This window comes from Vigna radiata, chromosome 2 (genome assembly GCF_000741045.1).
Source record: "Vigna radiata var. radiata cultivar VC1973A chromosome 2, Vradiata_ver6, whole genome shotgun sequence".
Classification (NCBI taxonomy): domain Eukaryota; kingdom Viridiplantae; phylum Streptophyta; class Magnoliopsida; order Fabales; family Fabaceae; genus Vigna; species Vigna radiata.
Window position 1 is genome coordinate 11,384,859 of NC_028352.1, and position 13,020 is coordinate 11,397,878.

A 13,020-nucleotide genomic window follows, 5' to 3' on the forward strand; every position below is an offset into this window, starting at 1 on the left:
GTTCACTTATAACAATAGTTTCCATATACTGTCATTGAGATGACTTCTTTTGAATGTGTTATGAATGTGGTTAAAAAGGGTTATGAATTTTTTGTTTATCTATGATTGATAAAATATATTATATTGTTGATTTTAGTTTCTTACGTTTAGGATGATTATCTGTGAGAGATGAAAGTATCTAGAGCTTAATTGAGTAAGAAGCTTAATTCAGGTAAGGAAAACTAATTATTTTCTTGTTCGTGTTGTTATATTGGATTATTTAATTGTGTGAATAAAATTTGTGATGAGATATGTATAATAGTTATGTTATTTGTAACTAAGATGTGAGAGTGAATGAATACTTGGGTGATAAAATGACTTGATTTAGCAAGAAATGAATTGATATATCAATTGGGTTAAATTGACTTAATGAGAGGTTGTTCTGGAATAAATATATAATTCTTTTGGCTTGAGGAAAAAGATGAAAGACTCAACTTGAATCAATTTGGATTCTAATATATTTGCTAGTCTTTTCAATTATGTAGATTCATTGGACGAGCCAACCCTTCACTGAGTGAAATTTCAAATTTTTAAATTTGAAAGAGTTCAAACTTTTATTCGTTGGGCGTGTAATTGTTGGATGAGCCTTGTAGAAAAAGCTCATAGAGGTTTGGGTCCCTAGACAAGTAAAATGTTGATCTCAGATGACTTTTTCTTTATTTAATCTAAAGATAAACTATTCTAATATTATATATATATATATATATATATATATATATATATATATATATATATATATATATATATAGATGTCAACTTAATCTATAGTTCATGGATCAGTCCTAATCCATCCTTAAAAAAGTCATCTTTTAGGAGATCTCCTTATGTGGGGACCAAAACAAAACCCTTGTCCTTAAAGCCTCCTCTCAAGTGAGTTAGGTTCAAGATTGATGTAGATTTGACTCTATTACAAGACTTTAATTAACTCTTAGAAACAATATCATCATTTAGATAAACATAAAAAAAATATATATTTTATTAGATAATATAATATGTTATAATATTATATTTAATCAATATGTTTCATATTAGCCTTATTATTATGTTATTAAATAAAATATATAATATATAATATATAATATATAATTTATATATTAATTTTATAATTTTTTTAAAAAAGAAAACCTTTAGCATTTAATTTAATAAAGCAGTACGTAATACATTGTGATAAATTTCCAAACATGACATAAAAAAACATAAAGTTCATAAACTTATTATTCATAAATTCATTATTTTAAACTTTCAAATTGAGATGTGTTATTTAATTTTGAGTCTAATCTAGATGAATTTTTTACACAACAAAACTAAATGACTGTCTTATATACTTTAAAAATATGCTTAATCAATAAAAAAAATAAATATATTTAGTCGGTTAAAATTTTAATTACTACATAATTTTCTTATATAAGAAACTAATCAAATTTATTGAAACTTCTTACAAAATCTATGTTAGTTTGATTAAAATGTTTGTACATAATTCTTTAACAAATGAAAAGTACTTAAATTTATATCAGATTAAGAATTAATTACATTATTTCTTATTTTCAAAATAAATATTTTTTCTAAAAAAAAAGTCCATTTTCAATGTAAACTTCCTAATTCTGTAAATTTTTCTAATTCCACCTCATGTGGAACATGTCCAAACCATATTATAAAATTAAATTGATATATATATATATATAAGAGAAATAAATGTAATCTGCTTTAAATTATTGTCACGAATTATTTAAAATAATTCTATGATTATTAAAATATTTACACAATCATTTTAATGTATTAAAGTGTATTATTTTTGTATACACCTGAGCTTAAAATAAGTCCAAAAATCACCAGTTTAAGAGTAGAATTGATATCATTGAAAGGCCGAAGAAGGTACATTGTAATAATAGTATTCCTTAAAATATTGAAAAGATATGTTATTATAAGTGTTATCTGTTATTATTTACAAGATATTAACAAAACCTCTTAATATATTGTCTATATTCATGAACTCTAAAAATATACAAATATATCTTTTGTCACAAAAAAAACTCACCCAATACTTAATATTATTTTATTTATACTTATACATTATCCATCTACTCCTCTTGTCCACTTAAACCACAATTTTTGTAACAACCTTTATTAAGAAACTTTGACTAACATTGCTTAAAACAAACTACACTACCATTTTAAGTAAAAACAATTTCTTAGCTTAATATATAATGATAATAATAATAACAGTTATTATTATAATAATAATAATAACAACAATAAACCATATTTTTCGTCTAAAATATATTCACAATTCGTTATATATCTTTTATACTCATTATATTTGTTTTATTCAGATATAAACTAAAATTATCTTATAATAAAATATATTTCCGGAATATAAAAAATATTTTATAGTTGGAGGTTATTTTTTTCTTTTACAATTCATCTATACGTTCTCTTTAAAACATTACATATTTTTTAGTACAATAATAAGAGCATCTACTTCAATTCACCCTTATATGTACATATCTCATTGTATTTAATTAAAAATTCATTTACAACTTATTTATTTATTACTTAATCCTTTTTTATCATTAACATTTAGATCAATTAATATAACTCTGAATCCATAACTATTGTATAGGGACTAGTAGTTTGGCTTTCAAACATTTAAANATATTTAATGGAATATAATAAACAATTTTTGAAGTGGTTTTTGTGAAATCGTGAAATGCTTTTTGAACACAAGTACTAATAATACAAAAGTCAATCATATGGTCCTAATATAAAATTTTGAAAAAAGATAGCTAAATTATATTAATTTAATTTTATAATAATAATGAATGGATGACACATTACAGTACATACCAAAATCAAGAACTTCTCAACAACTAAAAAATAGTGGTCGGTGCATCTCATCCTTATCCTCTCATCTTTTCCAACACAATTCCCCTCATTTTTTAAATGTTTCTTTCACATTATTCTCTCTCACACCTTTTATTTATTTTTATAATAAAAAAATGGCTAAATGATTATTTTGTATCTGAACGTCTGAATCAATTAATAATAGTTTATTTATTAAAAAGGTGAAAACTTTAGCTTAGTTCTCTAATTTTAAAAGAATTACAATAGCTACATCCTTTTGTAAATTATTCAAAATTAATTTGACATTTTATAAATTAATTTAGCATTAGAAAGTTGGGTAGAAAAACGGATTTATAAGTAGTTTATATAACTATAATATTTTTGTTATTTAAATCTTATAAGTTCGTATATCTATAAAAACCCTTTATGAAAAGTGTTAACAATACGATACTTGGTTTTGCGGAAAAGCAAAGTAACGACTCAGCATTCTATACACATCTTCTTCTCTTTCTCTCTCTCTGAAGATTTTTTCTCTCTCTTCGGACCCCTTTTCTCTCTGAATTCATTCTTCTGTACGCATCATCCATCATCTTCAAGCTCCGGCCATGGCGTCTGGATCATCGGGTCGCGGAAACTCTGGCTCCAAAGGGTTTGATTTCGGTTCCGACGACATCCTCTGCTCCTACGATGACTACGCCAATCGCGATTCCAGTTCCAACGGCAATCACACGGATCCGGTAATTGCTCCCAATTCAACTATGGTATATTTACCCATGTGCCTTTTGTGTCAATTCGTGCGTTGACTCGCACGTTTATGGTCTCTGAGGGCAAGTTCAGAATATGGGTCTCCTCTCGGCCGTTTGGAGTAAAAGTTATTAGGGTTTTGGGAAGTTATCATTTTTAGTGATAAAGGTGTAATATTGACGGTGGAGGTTTCTATTTTGTTGTATGTTTTCTTCCATTCTCTATATCCCTGATCGTGGGTTTGGTTGTAATTTGTTGAGACTGGACGGTTATTTGGGTTTTTATGTTGGTTTCGGAAAGTGAATTAGTTGCTGGGAGTTGAAATTGTGAAGATTGGAGTGACTTGCTGAGTTAGGGTTGGTGACATGCTAGGATGTCAGTTCGAGGGTTGTATGAATGTTTTAGTAAAATTGTGGTGAATGAATGTGAAGTTGATTTCATCAAGTGCTGTGGAATTCCTTCTGGTTGGTAAAGTTACTTTTGACTTATTGGTGCAACAAAAGCTTTAATTAATTCGTTGAGGGTTTATTTGAGTTGTTGAGTGGTGGATGTGTTGTTGGGATTTGAAATAGGAAAAGTTCGAGTGACTTGCCGAGTTTTGGGTTTATGCTTTTCTGTAATGGCTAGTGAAATCTTAGAATGTGAGTTCGTGTTGTGATTGAAAATTTTAGTGAAATATGTGTTTATCTGGGTGGGCCCAAGGTATTTTGGAGTTTACTTAGGAGTGTGGAGGGCATGAATGCATTAGCTGTTCGACTTTGAAAGAAGAGAAGTATATTGGTTGGATGCGAGAGGAAAAAGGAATGTTCGACTGTAGTGTGCATTTGTATCCTGAGTGTTGGGTTTTCTTTATCCGTACACATGATTGAGTTTTTCATATGTAATTTGAATACATTGATGTGTGAGATGTACGAGGTCAACATGATTGTCAGTTGGGAGAAATAGAATCAATGAGGGATTGTGTCCAAGTGAGCCACTTATATATGTTTTGGCAATTCAGATGCTGTGATGCTTTTAATCTGTGCACTTAGTTAGCTTGACTGATAGGTTGATTGTCATGATTCACTGGGTGTTTGGAATATAATTGATCAGTCCTCACATCCAAAACTAAAACTAATGTGTTATTTACCTTTTATGGTGTAGATATATGAGGATGGATGTAAGCAATAGTTCAATTCCTTGAATCATGTCAAGAAAGGAATCGGTGAAAATTAGAAAAACACCATAGTTTAAGATGAGGAGACTGATGATAACATAATTTTTGTTTTATGCTTAAAGTGGTAAAGTGAGGTTTTCTCATTGAATCAAATTGCTTATTATGGGTAGCCAGAGGTTTTTGTTTACTTGTAATTATTGTGCTTGCTTTCTTCTTAGTTTTCTTTACCATTCTCTTGCTTATTGTTTCCTATATGATGTGTATTCTTGTACTGGTTATGATTTATATGATGTCTTTTCTAATCTCATATCTACAAACATTCTGCAGGATTTTCACAAAGCAAGGATGTCGAGGACTTCAATGTTTCCTGCTACTGCCTATAATCCACCTGAAGATTCTTTAAGCCAAGATGTGATTGCGACTGTAGAGAAGAGTATGAAAAAATATGCTGACAACCTCATGCGTTTTCTAGAGGGAATTAGTTCAAGGCTATCACAGTTGGAATTATACTGTTACAATCTTGACAAATCTATTGGAGAAATGAGATCAGATTTAACTCGTGACCATGTGGAGCAAGATTCAAGGCTGAAATCTCTTGAAAAGCACCTTCAAGAAGTAAGTCACTACTATAATTGATAATATCTATAATAGTTTGTTAGCATTGAAATTATATTGTGCTGTTACTAACATCATTCCATCTTATCTTCCAAGGGTGTATGATGGAATCTAAATCATTGATATAATTATAATCATTAATTTACTATTTTACTCATTCATAAGTGGTATTGCAAATCCTTGTTTTTATCTTCTCAGCCAGCCTCCTCCCAACCGTAGATATGATTCCCCATAGTGTCATCAAGTCACATAATAACCTGCTAACTGCCAGGTTATATGATATTTTATAAGCATAATAGAGACAAGAAAAAACACAGATATATATTGACAAAATTCTAAGAGATATTAAAGTTTTTTTACTTAAATGATTTTGATTTGATTGAATCAACCTGTACTTGGACCTAGGGGTGTTATTTTGATAGTTTGGACAAATCTTCAGTTGGATTATATCGGATGGATAGAATAGAATCTATTAATGCATATGTGATCTGTCAAAAATGCATTGAAAAAAATCCAATTGATCCATGTTCAATTTAATCAAAACCATCCATTGATCGCTAACTCCATTAATCACAATAACCCCACCCATCCTACCCATTTATTTCTGTTAACTAAAATAGTTGAATTGGATGTACTAATAGGGATTGTTTTGCCAACCTACTAGTGTAACTCAACTCAGATTTAACTCGTAAACTTGAAAAAAGTAACGTAACTTTAGTTAATTTTCATGTGTTGAATGTCCAACTTGAATTTTCCAAAAAAAAAAAATATATAAAGGAAACCAGTTAAAAATTGAGCAAAGTTAACTAAAGTTACCGTGACTTTTCCTGGGAAAAAGTCACTAAATCCCTTCCCAAACTTGGAAGGGTTTACTTAATGTAAAAAAAAAAAATTAATAAAAAATTTATTAATGACGAATTGCATGAGATAATATCTTTTAAGATTGTATTTTAATTTCATAGTAAAGAAAAGTAGCAACCACAATAACAAAAGTATGATAGTACAATAGTGCTAAAATAAGATTAAACATAACATGAATGACCAAGTCATATATGAATTTCATTAAAACACAAGTTCTTAAACTGAAAGCATTTAAAACAGAAGTTAATTTCTTCAAATAGTTTGAGTACTAACAAAAACTGTTGAGCATAGTCAACGAGGGGAATTTTATGTTGATTTTGAACTTGCTGACTTGCTTCTTGACTTAGTTTAACAAGTTTACTAAAGTTTAATGAGTGTACGAGTTTACTTAGAAAAGAGTTTGAAAGTGAGTTAACTTGCTTTATTCACCTGGGAACGTGAGCTCATAATAGGTTAGAGTTCATTCCAGAGTTTGACAACCTTGAACCCTACCTAGTCTACCATCACCCACAACCAATTAAATTTTTAAGTGCGAGAATAAGCAAGATATAAAGCACCAGAAGGACACGAAAATATATGAATAATAGTTAGTGATTGTTGATATCCTTAGTCTTGTGCACAAGCATGCGTAGGTGGTTAGTTTCCGAGGCAGAGGCAATAAACCTTTTTACCAGAATTTTATTGTTTCATTCAAAACTGAAGGTGTGAAGGGTAATTGCCTCCATGTCTTTATCTGCACTGAAAAGTTGGTACTTCTTTGGGCCATTTATGCAGAATGATATTTCGATATATCAAATTCTAACTCAACTCTGTCCAAATTCATTATTTTATTACTAAAATAATTTAGTTTCTATTGAAATTTAATTGCTTTTATGATCTTTAGTTGCTTCTCTCTTTATTTTTCTTGGCACATGTTTGGTGAAGATGAAATGAGTACGAAAAGAGAGGATGGAGAGGTTAAATAGATGAGAAACGAGGGAATTTTCTGGTTTGGTTAGGTGGAAATGGGAGGAGACAAAAAAAAGGGTGTACCTTTGTTTCCTGGCTATACTGCATGGAATTATGAGTGGGGAGACAATTGGACCTTGTGGCGGTTTGAAACTGTGAGAAATTGTGCAGTCCGACGGTAGTTTTTGCTGTTCAAAATGCCACAAACTCTGCATTTACTAGCTGTTTTATACATTACTGATGGTATTAAACTGCCAATAATGTATAATAGTTGGTTTTAAAAAGCATAATTGATTTTCACTAATCACAATGGGTCCGGTGAATTAAAAATCGATTTACAAGCGACATTTTTATATATTTTTCCTTTTCTTTTTTCATATCTCTTTATTTCTCTTAAAATGGACTTTCATTATTTTATTTGTCATCTATTCTTTTCCTTCTTACCACAAACACACCCTAATTGTTTGAATGAGGGTAATATGGGAATAATAATCATAGTAATTCATTCTGTTTCATTCACTTTCCAAACAATGGAATAAAAATTTATTCTTTATCACCACAAAATATCTAAGGTTATTTATTCTATTCCATATTAATCTATTTTGCTCTGCTCATCATTAGATATTAAAAAGAATCATAGTGTGCACTCAACTTGAAATTAAAAGAAAAGAATGTGTGCTCATCATTAGATATTTTATCAGGTGCATAGATGCACTTTAACATGTGTTTCATATGTACCTGGTTGATATGCATACCACATTACCACCAGAGTAGCACCTACTTCCTAGCTCATTTCAAAACACAAATCTCACTGTCCTTGTGGAAATGTAATCTAGCAAAAAGTACCTGTGTAATCAACAGTCAAAACCTTTTACAAAGTTGGACCTGGATAAAAGGTACCATTGTGTTTTTTTTGTCGAAAATCAACTCTTCGGAGAGATCTAAATCCTTTTTTAATGATTTCAGTTGATTTTTCTTCATCTTTCTCAATCTCTGATCTAGGATATCCAAGCACAGCCACGAGGTAATTTCAAAAGACGAAGTTATCTCCAATTGTGTTGCAGGATATTCTAGCGTTCCTAGCTTGCTCAGTGCTACAAGTGGTAGGGATCCTTTGTGTTGAATATAAGGGCTGGTGCGGGGCATAAGTCAAATGGTTTAGTTGGTCTTACGACAGATCTCTGACCCAGCGTGGATTTGGATTAGAAGTACCATACTGGGTCCGGATTTTTGGGTTGCTCTTAGTAATGTGGACCTAGAATATTAGTCTTTGTCTGAATTTGCAAACCCAGCCAGTCTTATATCGATTTGCAGATTTTTAATATACTTTGTTCATCAAGGTTAACAATTGCCAACCCTGTGCAGTATTGCTAAATTAAGAATTCATTACTACTGGAATAAGTTGAACAGTACTCCCAACCTTAAACACTCTTATGTTTCTTCTGTAGGTTCACAGGTCTGTACAAATTTTAAGAGACAAGCAAGAGCTGGCTGACACTCAGAAAGAATTGGCCAAGCTTCAACTTGCTCACAAAGAATCATCTTCCTCCACCCATTCACAGTCCAATGAGGAGAGATCATCACCAACCACAGATCCTAAAAAAACTGACAATGCATCTGATGCAAACAACCAGCAGTTGGCTCTTGCTCTGCCTCATCAAATTGCCCCTCAGCAGCAGCCTGCAGCGCCTCCTGCTCAGGCTCAGGCACCTGCACCAAATGTGACTCAAGCCCCTCAGCAACCTCCTTATTACATGCCTCCCACCCCTCTGCAGAATCCACCTGTGCCCCAGCTTCCCCAGAACCAGTATTTGCCTTCTGATCAACAATATCGAACTCCCCAACTTGCCCCACAACCAACACCATCTCAAGTAACACCGTCCCCACCTGTGCAACAATTTTCTCACTATCAACAGCAACAGCCACAACCTCAACAACAACATCAGCAGCTCCAGCAGCAACAACAGTGGTCACAGCAGGTGCCATCACCTCAGCCACCCTCAATGCAATCTCAAACAAGACCCCCCTCTCCAGCTATGTACCCTCCATACCAGCCGAACCAAGCAACAAACCCATCACCTGCAGAAACACTTCCAAACAGCATGCCCATGCAAGTGCCATATTCAGGAGTTCCACCGCCAGGATCTAGCCGAGCTGACACAATACCATATGGATATGGAGGAGCTGGAAGAACAGTTCCACAACAGCCTCCACCCCAGCAGATGAAGGGTTCTTTTCCTGCACCACCAGGTGAAATGTATGGACCTACTGGTTCTCTCCCGGCCCTTCCTCCTCCTGGTAGTGCATACATGATGTACGAGGGTGAGGGAGGAAGAGCACATCATCCACCACAACCTCATTTTACTCAACCTGGATATCCTCCAACAAGTGGTTCCCTTCAGAACCCCCCAAGCCATAATCTAATGGTTCGAAATCCCAACCAGTCGCAGTTTGTCCGCAACCATCCCTACAATGAGTTGATTGAGAAATTGGTGAGCATGGGATTCAGGGGAGACCATGTTGTCAGTGTGATCCAGAGGATGGAGGAGAGTGGACAGGCCATTGATTTCAATTCGGTACTTGACAGGTTGAATGTGCATAGCTCTGTGGGTCCTCAGAGAGGATGGTCAGGGTGATCAACAACTTTTCTGAACAATACTTGTCTGCCAAACTAATACTCTGTTCAAACCCTCAAATCATTGCGTGTTTTAGTATGCATTGAATAAAAGTTTTATGTAATGTGATGGTTTATCTTCCTATGTAAAAATGCCTTGAGATGTGAGGATTGTCTAGTATTTATGCAGAAAATCCTCCACTTGCTCTTTTCTATTTTTTAACTTATATTTTAAAGTATATGAAACTTTAGATTATTGGTAATCCCCTTGTTTTTTTTTTTTTTTTTACTTTATATGCTCAATATATACTTTTATTAGTTATAGTATATGAAAAAAAATTTAGGGATAAAACTTTCATGCAATTCTGGTCTTTATATTTTAAAAATGGTGGTTTTGATTCTTGTACTTTGTAAACTGTAGTAATTTGGTCAAAATGATATATAGGGTAAGGAATAAAATTTATAACATTTTATAATTGCATAGGATTAAGAACTTGTCCCGTATGGACTAAGACTAGTTCTCATCAAATTTGAAAGATATATCTTATTTTATCCAAAATTTACTGGAGTTAGACATTTGTTAAGGAATCATTATTCATTAATTCTTTTAGCTTATTTCAGGACGTCCCAAAGTTCTTTTCTAACGAATTTATGGGCTATAAGAATTTTTCAAGTGCAATGAAATATCATTTTCATATGAATAATCAAATATTAAGTAAGAATAAGGTTTATTGAATCGCATTGTTTGGTACCCAATTGAAGAGGCCGCAAGCCCACAGCTGTGAGAGTTAATGTAGAAATTCAAAAATAGTCAAAAGAGAGAAGGAAACTCCAATGCCATATATGGCGGAATATTCCCTCAATAGGTGAGAACAAAAACTTCTTTTTTTCTATTTAATTAATAATTTTTTATGGGATTTGTGTTTTTTCCCAATTTAACTTTTTGTTGATTAAATTTTACAGACCATGTATTAATAGAATTTTTCATTTTGTTTATAACAATTTTTATATAGATTAGAACAAGTCAATTATTTCACTTGATCAAATTCATTTTTGTTAATAAAAAAAGAAATACAAGGTAGATAAGACGAACAAAAGGTGCATGTGCAGGGGAGGGAAAGGTAAAGTCTCTGTCTCGATGCCATTTGCAGACTTTTGCAATGAATCATACATTGCCACCATTTTTTAATATAAGAATAATAATAACATAATGATGAATCCATTGATTATGATTATACTTAGTGGAGTTTTGGTCACCTATCACCATGTTTGTGCTTCAAATTGCATTTCAATTAAGTATACATTTTATTACATATATTCGCCAGTCAATTTATTGTTCGGAATATAAGAGCACATTGGTATTTTTATTTTACACATAATTCTAAAGTTATGGCAGTAAGTGGTAGCTAATACCTAATTACATGACACTACCCTATTTATAAATTATAATAAGTAAAGCACATTATTGTGGTTATATCACTATTTTTACTTGGTCAAGACCTAAAAGTCATATGACCTTGCCAGACTCACTCTTTGAATATATAAATTAATTTTAAGAGCTACAAAAATTTTATTGTGTTTCTTTTAGTGAAAATGTTGTTTGCATAGTTAAATTTTCTTAATTAGTTTCTTCTCTTGTCCTTTTGGAGCTACCAAAGAGTGTATCTAAGTCTTGCCTCTTTAGAGCTAACAAATATTATGTCAAGAGACTAATCAAGAGTAAGGATTGCTCATACTTGTAAGTATTCACCATTTTACCTTTCCTCATTTCAATTCCATTTTCATCCTCATGTTAATATAAATTGTGTGTTTTCATTCCATTTCTTGCATAATCTTTGTACTTTTTATAAGATTTCATTTTTTACCTCATCATTATCACTAAGACTTGTCAAGAATCACAAAAAATATAAAAAAAAACTCTCAGCCAAATACCACTCTAGTACCTTAGTTGTCCTTTGTAGGTTTGAAACCTACTGAAAAGGAAACAAAAATTCTTGTGACATGATTCAAGCAAAAGTCCAAATTTTAATCTGAGATGGATAAAACTGACAAAATATGGAAAATTTTAGGAAGTGAGATGAAATAGATAACATCTAATCAGAATTTGGTAGAACAATAGCAAATGACACATGTCTTCATGTCGCTATAGTTCAGATCAACAAATGTTGTCAATACAAAATATTACAACACGGAAGGAACAACTACTTCAGAGTTCTATAGGCATGTGTAGCGAAAACGCAAAACTTTTACACTGTTATCCAATCTTAAAAGCTAACATATTTGACATACATTATTATTGTGATAAATGAAGGTATAATAATAAGAAAAAATAACTATCATTTATTCTTTATGTCAATATTTGCATGATAAATAACGACATTATGGGGCTACTGTAGGGATAATAGAAAGAATGTTAGAGTGAGAGAGATCAAAGAGAAATGAAGGATGAGAGAGAGGTTACTAATGTCTTGTTCACTTGAGTGGATTAGGGGAAGAGTATTTGAGAGGATTTGAAGATAAATTTTGTTGTTTGAATAGATTTGGAGATAAGTGAGAGTGAATTTGGAAGTAAATTTTTTTAATCTGTAGCATAAATTAAATCCTACACTAATTCTCATAAAATTTACCTCTAAATCCACTCTCGTTTACCTCCAAATTCACTCAAATAAAGAACAAAAATTACATTCAAATTCTCTCAAATCCACTCAATTACTCTTCCTCAAATCCACTCAAGTGAACAAGGCCTAAGAGTTTACGGGTTTCTTGTGTTTTTTTTTTAGTTTTGAAAATGGAAATTATTCAAGTACTCTTAATCTTAAAACTTAAAATGTAGAATATATGAGAGTACTTTTATTAACTAAAATTTGGTACATTATGCTAAAGTGTACCAACTAGAAAAACACATTTCCTATGTTACGTAAGGAAGTTTTTCAGTTGGTACATTTTAGCAAAGTGTATCAAATTTTAGGTTACAAAACTCTCCTTGTTAAAAAAGAAAACCAACTTTAAATTCAAGGGTATTTTAATAATTTTAAAATTTAATTTAAAATAAAAAAATAAAAGGTAGTTATTAAAAATCCTGATTGATCCACGAGAGAAGTTATTAGTTTTTATTTTATTTTTAATTTTAAAAAACAACTACCTTTTATTTTATTTTTTATTTTAAAAAACAACTACCTTTTAAAAAATATAATGGTTTAGG

The 13,020-nt window shown here is 31.4% G+C and overlaps 1 protein-coding gene across 1 annotated transcript; it reads left to right on the forward strand.

Annotated features, from left to right (window-relative positions):
- Positions 1–3,312: 3,312 nt before the first annotated feature.
- On the forward strand, positions 3,313–10,081 carry LOC106756206 (RNA-binding protein 33). Its single transcript, XM_014638520.2, has 3 exons — positions 3,313–3,617; positions 5,108–5,395; positions 8,653–10,081. Exons 1-3 carry the CDS (start codon positions 3,486–3,488, stop codon positions 9,838–9,840), a joined length of 1,608 nt encoding a protein of 535 aa, XP_014494006.1. The 5' UTR covers positions 3,313–3,485; the 3' UTR covers positions 9,841–10,081.
- Positions 10,082–13,020: the final 2,939 nt, after the last annotated feature.